This window comes from Dermacentor andersoni, chromosome 10 (assembly GCF_023375885.2).
Source record: "Dermacentor andersoni chromosome 10, qqDerAnde1_hic_scaffold, whole genome shotgun sequence".
NCBI classification, from domain to species: domain Eukaryota; kingdom Metazoa; phylum Arthropoda; class Arachnida; order Ixodida; family Ixodidae; genus Dermacentor; species Dermacentor andersoni.
The window spans coordinates 129,407,092-129,427,389 of record NC_092823.1 but is presented as its reverse complement, the minus strand read 5'-3'; the positions used below and the strand labels follow the sequence as shown (position 1 = coordinate 129,427,389).

The window sequence follows — 20,298 nt, the reverse complement described above, 5'->3', positions numbered from 1 at the left end:
GTGTGCTGATGTTAGGCCTAGCTGCTTCGATGTTTACTATCAAGCTTCTTGGGGTGGAATCTTATAACGGTTTGGAAAGCGAATGGTTCACTTTGCCGTATGCGTCACTAAATGGGCAGCTCCCAAGCTGGAGGTGGAAGAAGGGGAGGATACGAGCAATAGAAGAGAAGGTGCCGCCTCTGAAAAGAACGTCATCATACTGTGCGCTAGTCAAAGAACTTTACAATCTTCTGCTTGCTCAATAAATATAAAATACAAACTAAATATTATTTTGCATTTTGCAAGTGTTAAAGTATGAACGTGTAGATCTGGGTGCTTGCACGATGCTTGAAGTAAGTTATTAATGTCATTCGTTTTCATTCTCAGCAGACAGGTAGTGTCACAAGCGTAAATGCGTTGGCAGAGAGCAGCACCACATCACCTTCTACCAGGAGCTTGCACGATGCACCCACCAGGAGTGCAATGCCAGTGTTAAGTAGCGAGTGCAAGAGACCCATGAACTGTTTTTTTAGGGCCACTTTTACTAAAGTTCCTTATCAATCTTGCTTTTTCTCTTGCCCTTTATCATCAGCTTGGGCATGACTCAAATACCGCCGCCCTGCTGTTACCACTGCGATCTGCCTCGGCGCATCGTGTCATAAAAACAATGGAACCTGAAATCGAACATTACAACATATGAGCCCTGCATTGTCTGCTCGAAGTAAAATCCAGGAGCAAGGTGTTGACGGCGCATGCTGCACTGTGAAATTGAGAATGAAGTGCAGCCCTCCTGAACTAAGTAAGGAGGGCAGCCAAATCTGGGGAGGCATTCTGTAAGAGTCCACCTAGTGGACATGTCCATTTCGTCTGCTGTTGAAGTGCTGATTGGCTGCGGCACCTCACTGCTGCGGACACGCAGACCAGCCCAGCCAATTGGAACTTCAACAGCAGACGAAATGGACATGTCCACTAGGTGGACTCTTACAGAATACATCCCCAGGTATCTCTACACTCTTCCCATCCTGATCACTTTGCAGTCTTATCAGCCGAACAAAAAGAAGCACTGGAGCTGCCTTGGGTGAACCCTTCAGGCTGCTAAACGGGGATCCGTAAGCTATGGATGCTGGTGATAGCACAAGGGAAACCAATCTTGCCATGCAGATGTCTTCTCGGCATTGGCTTTGACAACCGGGGTCACCCAATGACACCCAATGACAGCACTGCGAGAGCTACTTTGTGCACAGTGTCAGCAACAGAGATCTAGGCCGTTCTGATGAATGCTTCACTTTGGACAGGCCTCTTGACGCTGCAGGAAAGGTGGCGATGAGCCGCAGGGCGCAATTCATTCCGCTCCGTGGAATGACCCCTGCACGCACACTGAATTGTACCTGAGTCACCTCCAGTTTGTAGCGTAGCCAGCAAAAGGTATGCTTAGAAAGCTGACAGTGGCGGTGCAATTAATTTTCTGTCATCTCTTTGAATGCACATTATAGCTCCAGCTGTCGTTGATACAAGAATAACCCCAAGCAGACGAAAAAGGCAAGTGATAGCCTCCGAAGCAACCAACGCACGCACGCAGTGGTCGTGTGTCTCTGGGGCAGTGCGGCCAGGGTCGCAAGTCAACAGCCAAGCCATAGCAACCAAACCCAAGGTGGACTACCTCTTTGCCAGTTCCACTCTTAGCCGACAATTGGTTTGCTTTAAAAACGATTGACAGATGCGTGACGTGTTCATAATTGATGGTCTCGCTCCGCTGTCACTTACAGCCGGTGACGCAAGCACAATTCTGACCACTCACATGGAGCCAAGTGAATCATCCGCTTTCCGAACCGTTACAAGATTTCACTCCTGCTGTTTGGCGCCGCGTTTTTCCTTTACAGGATTCGCCACAGTCTGCAATAGTGCCGACTCTGCATTTGTCATCCTCGGCGATGGCACCGAGGAGTGGAAAGCATGGCAAAAGTTTAAAGCGTTGTGTAATGCCACTTCCTGAAAGTCGGCCTTGCCGCAATACATGGTGAAGCATACAGACTGCATTGCGATCTAGCATACCAAGAGTGGGAAGGGGCTACTGCCACGGGACGGAAAATGTGTTTAACTACAAAAATGCAGACCCATGATCTCCTGTCACAGTATGAGCACCGGGACGTCTAATGCGTGTGCTGGCAGGCCTTTAGAGCTTCTGTATACTGTTTTTTTCCTCTTGAGTCTCCTTTTTCCACACCTTGCGGTAGAGATTTCATCCAGTACACTATAGAATTATTTCAAGCTATTTCAGATGTGGCTGTGGCAATTTGAGCCCTTGAGGGCAGTTAAAGGTGTGCATTCACTGTTTCAGATTGCCAGATTTTTTTGATGCTTTCGCAGTCCTTAAGGAATCCGAAAAATCTAGGGAGTCTGAACTCTGATTTTCTGTTTTGGTCCTTTTTCTCACTTATGAGAGCTCTGTTGCTAGGAATGATGAATTCATTACAACAGAAGCCTAATCTTTCAATTTAGCTAGACAATATTTTTCTTTAGTGCACCCTTAAAAGGTGGCATCACCATCTGTCTTTTGTTTTCGCATCTTTTCTGTCTTGGCAAGCCTATTATCCCAGTAAAAGCAGCTTTTTTTTGCTATTGCATAGAAGGGTAACTTACTAATACAGTTCAAGTCATTCCTCTCTTTATAGAGTCCCTCTGAACATTGCTGAATACAATACCAACCCTTCGCACTGCCACAATGCCGTTGCAGTACAGGACTCCACCGGAGAATTCAGCTTGGACTCCATTGCGAAGAAGCACTTGTTTGAAATCTGAGAGTTTGAGTTCGTTAACGAAGATGGTTGCGTGTCCCGGTACCTAGAAAATGATGAAGACAGTGTGAAACAATTTGAACACCACTGTGCAGCATTCTCTCTCTCTGTAAATGCACTGATGGACCTGCAGAATCCTGTGCAACTTCTGCACTTTTTAACACCATGTTGACTAATGAGAAACCAGTATTTATTCCACATACTAAAAAGACCACTCTCATACCCCTTGAAATATTACAATGGTCTATCTCTGCAAGCGTAGCCCTGAAGAGTTTGGTAAGTCTACAAACTACATGGGATTAAATAATTTGTTTTCGAAGTCTTCATGGCTTTAGACGTTTCTTTTACCTGCACGAAAAAAAACAAGGACACAAGAAAAAAGACACATGCCACACCACGAGCACACACACCACACCATGGGCGCTTGTGGTGTGGTGTGCGTTTTCTTTCTTGTGTCTTCATTTTTTTCGCACAGTTAAAAGAAATGTCTAAAGCTATGAACCAACCAGCCCGCCAGAACGTCCTACTGAAGTGTCCATACCGTCAAGACATTATACGTACTTAATATGTTTGGCATCTGCAATTTCAATTATATCAACCTGTAAGAGAACATCTGGGCACACTGCTTTGTTTATGAGCTCCATTAAACGTTGTTCACTGCAACAGAAACTATGACTGCTTGCAGTACAGAAAATTTGTCAACTGACAAACTAAATGAGCAGTAATGAATGCCATCACACCTATTGTCGCAAAAACTCTGCATTTGTGAAAAAAGGAGTCCATATAACCTACCTGACTGGGTGGCAATGGTTGAAGTATGTACATGCTGTCACGATTCTCGTCTTCATCTGCAAGATAACAAAACAATTGAGTGAACAACTTATGTACATCAGCAGGTGCGTTATTTACAAGGCAAGGGCATGGCTATGTGTAGTTGCTAAGAACTTTCATGACGTACGAAATGAAGATGAAACCTCTGTCATGGTAGAATGAAACAGAGATGAGACAACAAGATAGGAGGCAAACATACGTACTCTCCCCGCACAAATTTGCCGGTGAAGTTAACACTTGTATGCACAGGCACAAGTGCAAAAGCACCGACCTAATTGTGTGCATGGGACTGCTGCATATGATAATGCCAGAACAGCAGGAGCAGGAAAACACAACAAAACAAAACCACATCAAGTTCGAACTGCACAAATTTCTGCCTTGTGCTGACGATAGTGCTTCACTAGTAGGCTTGGAGTGAATGACCTAAGTCAGGCTGAACTGCACACATGGTGTCAGCAGCAGCCATGATGTGACTGAAACAATTTGATGTGTGCAAATCGGTAACTCAAGACAGGCTCAGATGCAGTAAAATTAAAAGAGTGCAAAAAAGGACATGGAAAAGACTAAACAGCATAAGTGCTCACAGAGCACTTGTGTTGTTCAGTCTTATCCATCACTGTTGTCCAGCAACAACAATAACAAAAACCACTACAAGACGCAACGCTGTTCATAAAAAGCAGAGAGATTTGTTGGCACTGAAGTATTTGTCTACATGCTACTCTGCAAGGTAGGGGCAAAGAAAGGTTTTAGTAGAAGAAGGGCAAAAGAAAGTGAAAAAAGAAAAAAGACGACTAATACCTGCGCCACATAGGCAAAAAATGAGATTCGATTGTTAATGCCTCAAATTATGCAATGACATTTGCTTTTTAAATGGAGCTGCCACACATGCAAATTTAATGACTTCTGAAGTGAGAAATTTTAGGGTACCGATCAGAAAATAAAAAGATGTTTACAAGTTTAATTTGCGTTCATGAATAGTGAAATGTAAAAAAATAAGCATACTACGAAGCCATTAGTTTAGTTTATTGCTGTCTTTACAATGTTGCAACTTCAGCAACTTTGGCCATTGTACGTCAGGCTCAAACTCCAGAAGCAAAATAACGGCTGCTGTATCAAAGCTGTTGCAACGCTGGCCAGATGAAGTTTGCCAAGTACAATTCCTGACATGAGCATTGTAGATGAAAGTTTATATATTATATGACAGACGCTACTTCAATTATACTGCACTGCACAAGCTACGGCATCAAGAGTACGCATTTCTCAGTCAGATGAGTTCTTGCAGACAAATTGAGCTGTGAATGACTTTAAGGCAAGTGACATTAAGTTCGTCCATGTGGCAACATGCAAACAGCATTAAAATTTAAGGCATTAGCAAGTTAATGTTACTTTCTGCACCTGTGTGGCACGAGCACAACCTGAGATTTATAGGCACTACAGTCAACTTCCGTTAATTTGATCCTGATGGCACTGACAAAATAGATTGAATTATCCAGTGGGTCAAATTAAACAAGATGCAGAAAAAAAAAACACCAGAACACAACGCTGATTAATTTGGCAGCCTTTTCCTGATTCTAACATACCCCCGAATCAAACGCACGCTCGCCTTAGTGTGTAAAAAGTAGAAACTAAAGTAGAGATAACATTAAAGTTTCTGAACAAATATGAAATCTAACACACACCCGATTTTTTAGCAAGATGGGCAAGATGCTAATATGTGTTGCAACATGGTGCCCGGTTTCCCCAAGATCAGCTCGCTGCACAAATTCTTAATGTCAGCTTCGCCGCAATGCATGCGTCTTATGCAGCAAAGCATACAAACGCCGCGAAGGCGCCTTTGGCCTTTTGTCCGATTGCACCGCACAGGCAATTTACGGCCCAGTTTTCTTGAAGAAAAACAATACAGAAAAAAGAAAGGGTCCGTGTTCAAATCGGATAAATACTGTAATTAGACATTGTGAGCTACAGCTATTGCTTGAAAATCTTCCTAGGGCATGCCGAAAATAGGTGTTCTCAACGGGAAATGACGTGTTTAAGACATTTTAACGCGAGAGCGTTAAGGAGCTCGTGTCGCAGAGAAGCCGGTGTCGGCGGCGTCGCTGTTGGCGGCGTTGGCCGTGAGCGATAAATCCCGGCAGGCACTTCATGAATAAAAAACAACTTGCAAGATGGGCTGGGTGAGAATTGAACCAGGGTCTCTGGAGTGTGAGACGGAGGCGCTACCACTCAGCCACGAGTTCGATGCTTCAAAGCGGTACAAAAGCGCCTCTAGTGAATGCGGTGTTGCCTTAGAAACGAGCTGTTTCTAAGGCTCAGGCGTGCGCCGCTTGCTCAGGCGCACGTTTCGTTGCCGCGCCGAACGCTGTGTTGCTCGACGCTCACCGCGTCCGATGCGGGGCGCCTCGTAAGTGATCGCTGCGCCGTAGCCCATTGTCTTACAACCCTTGGCGGGTCGACGGGGACGCTGTCGCGTTCCACTCTTGAAGGCGAAGCTTAAGCGTCCTCCAATTTTTTTCCTAAGCTGAGACAGGTGCTGCCAGTAAAGGGATCACTGCTGGGGTCACCGTGGTCAGGTGCATGCATGGTGACTGGTAAAGTTCAAGTTATCTGGCTAAGGCCAACTTTAAGACCAATATAATGAAAGTACGGGCCCACAGAAATACACGGGTGCTGGCTAGTACCTTTGGTCAAGATAGAATCAACCAAAATATGGAGTTAACCAGAGTCAAATTAACCGAATTCTACTGTATACCATCAGTTATGAGTTAATTTGGCATACACAAACAGCGTTCTCTACCACCTTGGTCAAACCACAAGCCCCTGTTGCAACAACTGTGGCTCTATGAAACCGATTGAATATATCCTGCTAGACCCTAGAGTGTACAGTGATGAAAGAGTTAAAGTCAAACCCGGCTATATCAAACTTGCAAAAAAACGCATATCAGTTCGACGTAGGGCACAATTCAATATAAGCCTGCTAAAGAATTGGATGTCATAAAAGCACATACCATTTATAATACCACTTTATTGATGAAACTAGCTTAGTTTCGCATGAAATAGTGCTGTATCTTCTTGTGCTTGGGCTGTTCCACTGCCTGCAGTGCACGCGCTTCACATTGTCTAAAGAGTCGGACCAGCTGAGGCTGCAACTTTCCACATTCGCACAGAAGCACCAGACTAGTGTGAGTGCACCAATCACCTAGGAGGATGTGGGCAAAGGACCTTTGTTGCTTTCCTCATTGTGCCCACTTTCACTTGTGTCTGGTACGATGCCGGCATGTAGTCTTCGTTTTCAGGTTCGCCCGTGGTCAACGGCTTCCGGGAATTTTGACAGCTTGCTCCAAACTTCGGCAACACCGGCAACGGCTACGTAGCACTAATCAGAATTTACAGTAATCACCGGGCACACGGAAGTGGGCACATCAGAAGCAATTTCGGATGAACCACTTGTACACGGCCATGCATACACATCTGGTGCCACAGGCACTGGGTCACAAGTTTGTCTGCTTTAGCTCTAATCTCCCCCTTATTCTTCAAGATTGTGCTGTGAGTGCTCCTCGAACTCTTGCATGCTGCGGGGTCATCCGACTTCTCACCGCATTCGACTCGATTTACGATTTCAAGCTTCATGGGGAAAAGTAAATTCTGTTGCTTCATCACGGCAACACTGCCGGAGAAGGCCCGCAAGGCGCAAACACAATGAACCAGAAAAGCAGCGAGACAACTCGCACTTGCACCATCTTGCACAACGAGGCCAGGATCATTTTTTGCAGGGCAGTGTCAACGGCTCGCCTGACGCAGCATGGTCCCGGTAGGGACAGCGGTTGGATGGAGCCGCGCCGCAGGGTTTCTCCGTCACCGCGAGGGAAAGCGAACTTCTGGGGGCATTTTTGCGCCAACTGTTGTTCGATATCGGGAGTCGCTGCTATTTTTGTTCGATGTAAGTGAAATTTTTGCTATATATACTAATTGTAACTATATTGCCTTCAGAAATTGTTCGATATACAGAATAATTCTATGTAAACAGGTTCGATATACTCGGGTTCGACTGTACATACAAGACATGATGAAGAAATTACGGCCACTGACCAAGTCAAGGTGAAAAAACACACAGAGACGTTTCGGGACCCATACGGGTTCCTTGATCACACTAAAAGCGGGCAAGAGTTGCAAGTCGGCTTGCGGCTCTTGCCCACTTTTAGTGTGATCAAGGAACCCGTACGGGTCCCGAAACGTCTATGTGTTTTTTCACCTTGACTTGGTCAGTGGCCGTATAATTTCTTCATCATCATGTTACCTGACCAGACGAACTTTCGTCGAACTCTCGACTACATACAAGACATATGTGGCAACAATCTGTCAAGGTCCTTTGACACTAAGGCTCACACAGGGTCTCTGGCACTCTCCATGAATGCAACGTCAAGCACTTGATTTCCTATTTGATTGCCTCGACTCAATACTCCAGCTGTTATTCGAACAACGCACATCATCAGAAAGCCAGCAGTGAAGACTCGTGTATTCAGACAAATAGGGCTCGAAAGCAAAATCAACAAATCAACGACCACAAGAGTGACTGCACATCCTTAAACTCCTGGTGAAAGTCTCACGTAGTTGCAATCCTCTCGAATTGTGCGGGTGCAATACTCACCGATGCTCTCGTCACGAGTCCCGTCGGGGGCGAGGTGCTCCTCTGTTGCAATCTCGCCGTCCAGCCAAGCCAGCTCAGCATTCTTGGCTCGTGCAAACTGCAGGGAACTCACTAGCGAGTCGCGCAGCTTCACCTGGTAGATATGTGACTCAGTTGTTGCATCTACCACCTGCACAGATGGACAAGACAGGCTGAGGGTAAAACCTCACTATCGTAGCAAGTTCCCTTAAAGATGAACACGATGGGATCCTGAAATTCTGTTCGTCTTGCGAGAAGCTTGTCCCAACAGAAGTGCAATAAATCCATGGAAAGGCAAGTGATGTTCTCCAAACCATTCAGTTGCTAAAAAATTTACTAGAGGCAATGCTAGCACCGTGACTGCTCAGCTAACATGTGAAGGATCATTAATGCAGGGGCATTTTGTCATCTTCATGCTCGTGGCTGGGCACGTTCTTGTGACGCTGCTTACAATGCATCATCCTTCTAAATTTCCAAAAAATGTTTTTCTAAGTGCATGAAGGCAATAAAAATCTGTCCTGCATGATCATTGCAAATTGTTACATTTATAACACAATGTTCTGTTGAGGATGATCAATTTGAAAAGTCACAAAGCCATTTAAAGCCATAGGGACAAAGTTTAGGCAAATCCATGAACCACCCATCATATCCAGGCTGGCTGGAATCACCGTACTTTAAGCTCTCGCAGACATAAGTGCCTTATTTCCTACTGCCATTAATTTATAATTTATTTAATTCAATTATTAGGTACAAGTAATTTCCCCTATGTTGTCCTTGGCGTCCTTGTTTGTTGGCTTCTATGATTAATAAAAATCGGGCCCATCAGTTAACCCCCTTTCCTCTCGTTCATTACATAACGAGGATCTCAAATCCGGCAACATTGATGCCTTCAGGTAGCATGTGTGAGTTTACTGACCAGTTGCCTTCAACCAAAAAGATTACGTACTTGTGACGCCTGCGGCAGAAAGAATGTTCCACATCTTCCGCCAAGATTAGTGAGTGGTGGCGCAGGCTAACACTCCCAAGTTTAGTTCTCGTAGTAAAAACATAAATACCCCACCGCAGAAAGTGGATGGGGAAACGGTGCCACGGTAGCTCAATCGGTTAGAGCATCGCATGCGTAATGCGAAGACGTAGGATCGTTCCCCACCTGTGGCACGTTGTTTTTTCATCCACTTTCATTGCTATTAATTTATAATTTCTTTAATTAAATTATTAGGTACAAGTAATTTCCCCTATGTTGTCCTTGTTTGTTGGCTTCTTATGATTATGTTGGCTTCTTATGAACTCCCTTTCCTCTAGTTTATTTCCCTCTAGTAATTTTTGTATAAAACTCTTGCTCCAAACTGTTTAGCTTACTACAAAATTCAGCTTAGGTGTGAACTAAAGCAGACTGTTAAATTAAACAGCCCCTCATCTGTTTTGGACATTTCAAACAGACAAGCCTGGGTGCACAGATCACACGCTGGCGACCTGCGCTGTATGATTTTTTCTGAACTTTTCGGCATGAGCGGAGGTCCAGAATGGCATTAATCGAACCCCCAACTGCCATCATTTTGATTATCTCGCCGCCTCGAACCGGCGCTCTCGCACGCAGTTCCGCTGGCAGCCGTAGCCACCAATGTGGCACCACTAGACTAGCTACTTCGACGTTACCTACCAAGCTTCTTGCTATTCGGTGCCGCGTATTTCGTTTAAAAATTTCGCCGCTGTTGGTAATGGCGACGACTGCGCATTTGTAATCCTCGCAAATGGCTTCGAAGCTCGGAAAGCACATTGCGCGGCATAACGGCAGTTTCCGAAAGTCGCCTTCGCCTCAACACAGCAATGTTACGCAATGAAGCGCACGCGCATTGAGGTGAAGCATACCAAGGGTAGGAAGGGGCAACTGTCACGGGGCACGGCGTGTTTTTACTTGTACACGCCGTGCACCCGCCGTCTCCTATCACAGCACGAGCACCGATATGCCTAATAAGTCTACTGGCAGGCCTTCAGAGCTATTTCAAACATGCCTGTGGCGATTTGAGCCCTTGGGGGCAGCAAAAGGCATGCAAATTTTTTCAGACATCTTTGCGGCCCCTAGGGAGTCCGAAAAATTGGATGTTGACTGTATACAATTGTTGTAATGACAACTGTAATTTCCCAATTTTTTATTTGCGACACGGAACTTATGTGAAGACGTAACCTTCAGTAGGTGACCAGAAGCTGAAATGTTTCAGACACAACTCTTCGCTTTGAAAGTTGAGTCATGGAAGTTGCTCCCACAGTGAAACGTAAAAATTGTGAGAGAATGCACGTTTGATTTACAAGAACTCGCACTTAGTTATGAAGCATTAGAGAGATAACCATGATCTGTGGAAACTCACCTACATTCTTCCTTGGCTGTGATGCTACTGCATTAAAGAACCAGCACAAAGATAATGACTTGCGTCAACTTACTTGTGGAGTTGCTGCACGCACTCCCAGTAACATGTACAGTAGCGTTATGTTGGTAGCAGATGACAACACCCATCACGTTTAGTGTCTACATTTTCTATGCACGGGTCACATACACAAGGTCATCCATGCATCTCCTAGCCTTAAGTTTTGCTACATGCAAATGAGAACTTACCTCGCCTAGCCTTGGGGTGAACACGCGGCCTTGGACAGAGCCCGACGATCGGCAGAAGGCAGCCATGGCCTGTGTAGCCTCGGGACTACCGCGCACCAGGATTACCCGCTGTGGTTTCATCATCTGCACTATCTTCCGCACCGACTCGCCGTCCGAGCGGCCCTCAAAGTCGATGAACTGCAGTGAAGCGTTCACATCCAACTGCAGAGAGCTCTCCAGGCACTTGGTCGGAACCTCTGTAACATCTGCACAGCACACCAGAGAAAACAGGTCATTGACTACTAGCAGCTATTCCTAATAAGAATAGTTTCTAAACATTTTTTGCCTCCCAAAAGAGGTGTAGAAGCTGCACTTTTACATTTCATGACCACTGTACGCATTGGGAGATGTTGCATTTAACGAAAGATTGGAGATGTTTGCCTGACTGATGGCTTGGCATGTTAATCGAAGTGGGTGACAAGCATGATATATACACAGCGATCACTCAAACACACAAATGGCACATGCATGTAGACACGTGCACACTCCCAGACTGTTCATAAGGTGTCACTAAGGCCTGTAATTAAAAAAAAAGATATATCAGAAGTGCTTTCACTGTGTGCAATGTCTCACCAGTATTTCTCTCGGGGCCAAGAATGTCCAGCTGTTTCAAGTTTGAGTTATGGTATAAATATTCAAAGATTGTCTGATGAGTAATGATTGCGGTCACATAGAGCATGCTGTAAGTCCTCAGGTTTGATGAAGCTTAAATGAGCTGTATATATTCATGCTCATGCTTTCATCTTATGTAATACTACGCCAAGGGGTCTCTCAAGGCACCCTGAACCGCTCCTCACGCTTGGTGAAAAAGCGCATTTTGTGGATAGCACATAATGCTGTGATCATGCCAGCCAAATTTGGCAGCCGTTCATGGTGCTTGGAGCCCACTAGCAGAGCACAATGTCACCTTTTTCTAAAGTAATCCTTTTTCAGACAGACGCCTTTTCCTCACTTGTTTTTGGCACATAGCTGACATCAATTGAAAAGAGTGTTTGGATCAGCATGCTTCTGCTTACTGTTACTGTATATATTAATTGATGCAATTTACTAAACAGGCAAGCAAAAAAATTTACCGACGATTACGATACTCCCTAATTCAAAATTTTATCACAGCTGCATACGTGTTTTCATTTCGCAATATAATGGCTGGTGCGGACAATCTGTCTCGTGTGGCACGTTGCAAATGGAGCGATATGTGGCACGACTGTGTCACATACTTGGAGATCATGAGAGGCGGCTCGAGGGTGATGTGGGCACGATTCACAGTAGCTGTCGCAGACAGGTCTTTGTTCATGCAGCGTTTTGTCTCCATACAGATTACACGCGATACACTGGTGCCATCTCGCTGCAAAGTCCAGCTTGCGTGGCACTACACCATTTTTCTCATGCTTTCACCATACTCTCCTCCTCCGCTTTCTTTCTTGCACTCTCTTTCCTATCGCAGTCTTTTATCTCTCGCTGCGCTCCTCATTTGCTTTCATCCTTCGCTGTGTTTGTTCGCTCGGTTACGAGGAACAACGCCAACTCTCACCCCTGAAATTAGTGGCTAAGAGCTGTACTCTAAAATCTGCGGTCTGAATTTCAATAAGAATTACGCAGTTCCAGAAAAATCGACTATCATCTGCTCACATGCGGCCGTTTGCGCACGTCTCGGTTTCTGGTGCATATCTCGGCCGTGGCTGCGCATGGATGTAGAGTGCGGCTGAGAGCATATGCAGCCAAGCATCCTGCTTCAGAGAAACTACCTTGTATGAAACGAGTGAGGGTGCTGAGACGGTGTGGCATCATGTAAGCTGTCCTCCAGTGTGTTTAGTATTGGAGATTGCATAATCTTGAGTTTCAATGACCTGTTGGAGCGAAAGGCAGATGAAGCATTCGCTTCCCGCTGCCAGTGCTTTTCATGATAGTGTCGTCACAGTGCGGGCGACGCTATCAGCCGTGTGGGCAGAGTGCACATGAAAGCGTGGCTGGCTTCACTTAATCTGTACCACCTACCAAACTGAAAATATCGTCAACGTGGCATGAAACCGTATCATTCGTCCCCAACTCCCAAATTTATCAATGTGAATTTTTTTCTCACTCAAGTTTGCATTCTTCAATTGCCCGACAATTCAGAAAAGTCTGTGGCCCCTTTCTTCTTAAGAAAGATAAATTGGCGACTACTTATTTGCGTAAAAGGTCGAATTTCAATACAACAAATTTTCGCTATAACGAAGCAAATTGCCGATTTTACTGACTTTGTTATATCAAGGTTTAACTGTATCTACAAGGGACACGTGCCAGTGTGTGCTCACTCCCAGCTGCTCCTGACTAAACATGCTTTCCACTGAGCTATTGATAGCACTTCAAAATGTGCATTGTGGATTTGCCTGCTATCCATGCAGGACAAAGCCGTGCACTACAGTTGCATGTAGCTGGGTCTGCTGCGTAGCATAAATATCGTGCCCGTTGCAGGGTGCTGCAACGAGCCCTTTGAGTTACCATGGTGGACATATTGAAATACATTTTCTTGGGTATTTGTGCATGCGTATGTATTTGTGTATGTGTATGTGCATTACATAGTCCTAGGTCACACAGGCATTGCATAGTGCTGTGTAAAGAATGCAGCTTGTGTTAAGATACGACACTGAAAATGGTACAAAGATAGGATACAACAGACATACTGGCTTCTGTTATTCAAGAATTGTGAGCACGTACCCATCAGGCACTGTATGCACAATTGTCAATGCAAAGATAATGCATCAAAAGCAAATAAAGCAGTGTTGAATATAATATTTCAAATGTGTCACATGAACTTTGAAAGACTTCTGATTGGGTATGTGGTGGAAGTTTGAACAATATGTGCAAACTGGTTTTAAATGAAACAAGTTGGAAGAGCGACAGTTGGGTGTTTGCTCTTGGCTTTTGTACATTGTCAAATAGCATGTTCACTTCCTAAATAAAAAAAAAAATTCTACAGCGGACATATTTTTCCAGTGGCCAGATAGGTGCTTTCCAAGTATGCTAAACATGAAATAGCTGATGTCTTGAGATTCAACATTCTTGAAGAGAGCCTGCATGAGATGTACATGTTCTGTAAACTTCAAAAACAGACTGAAGAATTGAAAATTCTAAATCTGTTCTACAGCTGCATGGTTCTGAATATCCAAGAAATGTCGTGAAACAGAATTTTCGATAGACTGAATTGATTGCCGCCTTGAAGAGATATGCAAACAGGCCAGCCTTCTAACCACAACCATCTGTCACATGAGACAATAACTCACCCTGCATGAGGTCATCATCCTCTGCCTTCTTCTCATCGGCCTCTTCCTCCTGCGCCGTCTTGTCGACGACCACAAAGTCTTCGGGCCTGCAGACACCACATACCAAAAATTATATAATATCTTTTGTTGTTCCATTGACGGTGAAGAAACGAACACTGTTAAAAGTGTGAGTTTAGAATCTAACTCTTCATTGGGTGATCTGGTACCCAGAAAGACAAGCCAGACTCATCATGACAGTGGCAAGCTCAATTGGATGTTGAATCTGAATTTCATGTGTTCAGTTCATCTGCTTTTTTTATACAAAAAGTAAAGCAACGACATGTGGCAGCATGGTAGCTTCGTATTGGTTTGTAATGCTGTATACAGCCAATGATTCAATTGCTATTGCTTGATCTGGAATGTGTTCTGCATGCGATAAGGCTACAAAGTAACCAGAACATGACCAGTGGAAAGAGCAACAAATACAAACATTAAATCAATGCTAGCTCAGTGAGGGAAGCTCACAGTAAAATTGATTATGAAGAACAACTGAGGAATATGGAATAAAGTAAATGGGCTGGGAGAGTGTTGAGGTATTTGTACAAGAAAAATATCGATTCACAGTGGAGGAAAAGAACTAGGAAGCTTACCAGCAAGTATGTGGCCTGTAGGATGAGCAACACAGCAACAAAGAACGTCAAATGGAAAGTCAGAGAAGCTGAAATAATCTCATGGGTGGTGGCAGTGGAAATCTGCCATGAGTAACTAGTTAACAGGAAAAAACGAAATCAGGAAAGAAACAATTCATGATAACTCAAAGGGAAGCTCATTACTTCTTGAAGCGAGATTAGGATGCTTTAAAACATGTACCTATAAAGCGAGATATAAGAAGGAAGAACAATCATGTGCTTGCAGCAGTAAAGCTAGGGAAACGATGGAGCATATTTTATTAGAACAGGAAGATATCGGCCCAGCAGTCGATTTAGGCACCACTGGCCTTCTTGAAGCCCTTGGGTTCAGTGAGAGCAGGAGAAAAGTAAACATATCTGCAGTAGAGATTAGTAAGAGGCCATTGGAAGATTGATGGAAGTAGGGAAACGACAAAAAATGGAGACGTACAAAAACAAAGTTCACAATAGGGAGTCAGAAAATTTGGTTATGGGAATCCATCATGCTTTTTTTTTCCTTTTTAACCTAGGTAGGACATTAGGCAATATAATCACAAAAGCTTGGTGGTGCAACTGACCACCCCGTTCCAAAGGGGACACTCATAACATCCATCCATCCATCTTAACACGAGTAACTTGCTTCTAAAGTGTGGTTTCCCGGCAGCGCAGCGTGTGCTGCCGTGAAGCCACACCTCTAGAAAAAATGTTTGCTACTATGAAGCGTGCACCTAAAGGCAGAATTTGCATATAACCCACACACTGACCTTACTGTTAAATTTTAAAATTTTTGGTGCAGGTGATACGCATCAAGATACGGTATTATAAAGTGTAAAAAGGAGACGAGTTCAGTAGCTGGTGCGTGGATGCTTAAATAACCATTGAATTAACAGCTAAAAACGCCTGTGTTCGAATTAGCGGCCATTTTTGTACATTCACAACATTTCACTGTAGTTTAGTCATAACATTTAAAGACAGTAAATAAAATGTTAATAAATTCAATGAGCTACCTCAAATTCAAAGAAATGTAAGCGTTTTTGGGCAAACTTTGGCCCCTGACAATTTCTGTCACTAACACAAAGCTAACCTGACACACATCATCGAAAAAAAGATGTGCACTACAGAAAGACAACCAATTTTAGTGGAACAAATTACACCTTATAGCCTGTGCTCAGTTTCTTGGGAGTGATATGCCAACACATAAATTATAGATCAGTGCCCATGCCTATAACTGACATACCAAAAATTTAGTCATATCATAAGAAGCCAACAAACACTGACACCAAGGACAACATAGGGGAAATTACTTGTGCTTAATAAATGAAATAAAGAAATGATAAATTTAATGGAAATTGAAGTGGATGAAAAAACAACTTGCCGCAGGTGGGAACCGAACCCACAACTTTCGCATTTCGCGTGCGATGCTCTAACAATTGAGCTACCGCGGCTTTAACCGAGGGGCCCGATCTTTAGTAGTTATATCATAAGAAGCCAACAAACACTGACACCAAGGACAACATAGGGGAAATTACTTGTGCTTAATAAATGAGTTAAAGAAACGATGAATTAATGGAAATTAAAGTGGATGAAAAAACAACTTGCCGCAGGTGGGAACCGAACCCACAACCTTCGCATTTCGCGTGTGATGCTCTACCAATTGAGCTACAGTGGCACGGTTTCCCCATACAATTTCTTGGGTGTTTGTGTCCTAGTAGAACCCTGGGAGTGTTAGTCAGCGCCACCACTCACTTTGCGGCGGACGTGGAACGTCCTTTCTGCCGCAGGCGTCACGAGAACGTGATCTTTTTGGGTGAAGGCAACTGGTGAATAAACCCACACATGCTACCTGAAGGCATCAATGTTGCCGGATTCGAGACCCTTGTTATGTAATAAACGAGAATAAAGGGGGTTAACCGAGGGGCCCGATTTTTAGTAGTCATATCATAAGAAGGTTGTGCGTTCGGTTCCCACCTGTGGCTAGTTGTTTTTTCATCCACTTTAATTTCCATTCATTCATCGTTTCTTTAATTCACTTATTAAGCACAAGTAATTTCCCCTATATTGTCCTTGGTGTCAGTGTTTGTTGGCTTCTTATGATATGACTAATAAAAATCGGGCCCCTCGGTTAATCCCCTTTCTTCTTGTTTTATACCAAAAATTTGAAACACCAAACCATATTTTTCATCAAAAGTGGCAGAGTGGAATCTATACACATCAAAAAATTTTTTGTAGGCAATTGAGTCATTTTCCTACCTTGGGTATCTTCAGTGTGCCTTGGCATGACTTGTCGTTAATGTTGTATTAAATTTAAGCTTGTGCTGCTCTTCACGAGGTACTGGCCCACAGCACCGAGTTTCCCATAAAATTTACTTGAGAAATATGTGGTGCTAGCGAGTATAGAAGCTGAAGGTATGGCAGTTCAGCCACCATGGGAATGACAGGCACTACATTGATTTGCCTAAACATTGTGCTTCTAGGTTCAAACGACTTAAGTCACATTGGAAATTAATCATGTTAAAGAAAATACTTGGTTATGAATGCAACAATTCACAATGACTATGCATGCATGCGTGCATGCAGAGTCTTACCGACCTTCGTGGACTTATAAAAAATATACAATTGCTTAAAAATATAGGCCAACGATGACAGATAGAGATAAATAAGGCCACAAGGACACCTGAAGCTACACAATGAAAAGATTGGACAAATCTATCATTCCAATCATCCCCAAATACCATTCATTCCAATGGTAGCTGAATAATTGCAGCACCAGACCTTCCTCCAGTAGTAATAAAAAAAAATTCAATTTTTGGGTTTTATGCACCAAAACCCCAATGTAATTATGAGGCACACCGTAGTGGGGACTCCGCATTAACTTTGACCACTTGGGGCTCTTTAACATGCACCCAATGCTCGGTACATGGGCATTTTTGCTTTTTGCCCCGATTGGCATGTGGCGATCACTGACGGGATTTCATCCCATGACCCTGTCTTTAGCGGCGCAATGCCAAAGCCACTGAGTCACCACTGTGTCCTTTAATAGCTTTAGAATGAAGCCCTAAGGTCCATAGTACAACACAGTAAACAAGAAAACTAACCGTATTACTTCTCCGTAGTCGTCCCACTTGATTTTCTCTTCCTTTACTGGAAACATGAGGTATGACTTTTTGGCTTGCTTGAAGAAGCCCATGCTCTTGGATTTTGCCTGCAAGTGTCAGATGCAAGAACAGGTCAAGGCACAGCAAACTAGGCAAGAACTAAAGCAGTTCGAGGCTACGAACATACCTTAAAAACCTAGAGAGAACAATTTAACGCCACAGTTTCTGCACATGGCTTATGCAACATCACTGTCTATATATATATTTTAAATTCTTTACCAAATGAACAGGTGCATTTTATACACCGGTGTGGCTTACATACGCTTTTTATTTTTCAGAAAAACAGTCGTTTTGAGGGGGGTGCAACTTATAAGCCAGTAAATATGGTATTCCATAACTGAAAACTCGTTCCAGCATATTAAAAGCAGTACTATAGGCTTACATTACGTTCCCTGCACTTAAACCAGAATTTTGAAGTATCAAACACAGTGCAGCATAAATAATACTCCAGGATATACAGGGTTAGTTATCAGAGCTTGATTACATACCAGTACAGCCACAAACATTTAGCCATGTACTCTGTTTCCTTGATACATTGCAGTCTGTGATTTAGCACGAACGACTTTCTAAACAACTGTTTGGACATGGACAAGTTTGTAGTTTGAGCTTTCACAGGAGTTCCTGAGAGATGTAAACGTTTACTCAATGTTATTATGCGGCCCACCTCTCCTTTTGGCTCGGGCAGTGGCTTCTTCTCATCAATGTCCATGTCATCCTCACTTTCTTCACTTGAGTCAGAAGCGTCCAGCTCCCTGCAGCAGGGGACAAAAAAAAAAAAAAAAGGACATCTTGGAGCACATGCTCATACCTGCCTGTGTACAAACAGCCATAGAGTTTTCCACGAAATTTACTAGAGAGAACTTTGGCGCTGGTGTCTTCGGAAACTGCTAATGTGGTGGTTCAGCCAGTATGGCTGAACCATCATATTATGCCATAACTTCGTCCTTATGACTTTCGAATGGCTTAGTGACTTTGCAAACCGGTCATTTTAAAGATGCTGCATTATCAATGCAGTGATTCGCAACTACTATGCAGATGCACAGAGACCAACTGCCTCGCTGCATTCAGAAAAAAAAATATTGCTTTTCGGAAATTTAGAAAGACAAGGCATAATAGTTAACATCGCAAGAATGACTGAAGCCACAAGCATAAAGACTACACAAATCCAGGTATTAACCACTACTGCTATGGTACCTGAACAATCGCAGCACCAGAGTTTCCTCTAGTATACACTGTAAAAATCCTTCAGTTGGTGCTGTGTGCACAATTGAGCATTCCAAGATGGCGCATCAAAAGCAAAAGCACTGATGAAGATAACAATATTTCAAATGTGTCACAAGCACATTGAAGCCCTTCTGATTGGACCTGTACTGCAAGTTTGAATATGTGCAAGGTGTTTCAGTAAGATGACTTGGCTGGAGGTTCGCTCTCGGTGTCAGTATGTCGGCCTGTGGCGGGTTCACTTTCGTATTGTTTTTCACGCTTTATATCAGGCATATTTTTCAAGCGGCAGGATGGGTGCTTTATTAGTATGATGGACATGAAATAGCTGATGTTCTTATATCTGAAGAGTTCTTGATGGAGTCCACCAGGGTCCTTCGAAGAAATGTTTGAGGGGTGGACTTCTTGCGACTGGAGGTACATATCCAAATAAGCTCTATTTTAGCTTTTGTTTTTTTATAAGAACATTCTGGCATTTTTAATGTTACATTCAACAATTTTGCATTTTGAATGTATTAATGAAAGAAACATAGGCGAAGCCAGCGGAGCAGTCTATCGGTATTGCCAAACATTGCCGGGTTAAAGAAAAGCAGAGCACACCGCAGTAAAAAAATGCAAACAAAATCCAAGCAATTCAAATCTGCGTCAGCCAATAGAAGCGCTTTTTGTGAATGGCAGCAGTAACAAATCGCTCTGCCAGTTTTTTCCCTCTTTTCACTTGCTTCTTCGGCTTTTAGTTTTGCATGGCAAAGTACAGCACTGCGGCTATCTGAAGTTCCTATCTCTCCTCTTCGCGGTGATAGCAAGATAACGGCATTGCATTAACAGAAGGTTGTGCTATCCGTCTTGCGATGGCACCTCCCGAAGTCTGATTTTCTACTCTCTTTTTGTTGCTGCACACGAAAAAGTGTGATTTTCTCAACTTCTACTTCTGATTTGTTTCTAATATTTTCCCATGTTATGAACAATCAACTAGGAACTGTGGGGAAAAAAGACAAGAGTGAGAACTGAAAATTTTTACTAAACGAACCATTCTCATTGCAGAGTCCCCCCTCAACGGGGTGGGCAGTAAACCAAAACAATGGGCAGCACTT

At 43.6% G+C, this 20,298-nt stretch overlaps 1 protein-coding gene across 1 annotated transcript in view; it reads right to left on the bottom strand.

The window, feature by feature from the left end:
- The window catches only part of Cpsf100 (cleavage and polyadenylation specificity factor subunit 2), a 53,672-nt gene that overhangs the window by 5,116 nt on the left and 28,258 nt on the right, over positions 1–20,298 (bottom strand). The window contains exons 9-15 of the mRNA XM_050192656.3: positions 18,648–18,735; positions 17,924–18,030; positions 14,182–14,267; positions 10,880–11,124; positions 8,251–8,419; positions 3,567–3,622; positions 2,686–2,820 (exon numbers count right to left, since the gene is read on the bottom strand). Of these exons, the coding sequence (XP_050048613.1) occupies positions 2,686–2,820; positions 3,567–3,622; positions 8,251–8,419; positions 10,880–11,124; positions 14,182–14,267; positions 17,924–18,030; positions 18,648–18,735 (886 nt within the window). The remainder of the gene's footprint in view (positions 1–2,685; positions 2,821–3,566; positions 3,623–8,250; positions 8,420–10,879; positions 11,125–14,181; positions 14,268–17,923; positions 18,031–18,647; positions 18,736–20,298) is intronic.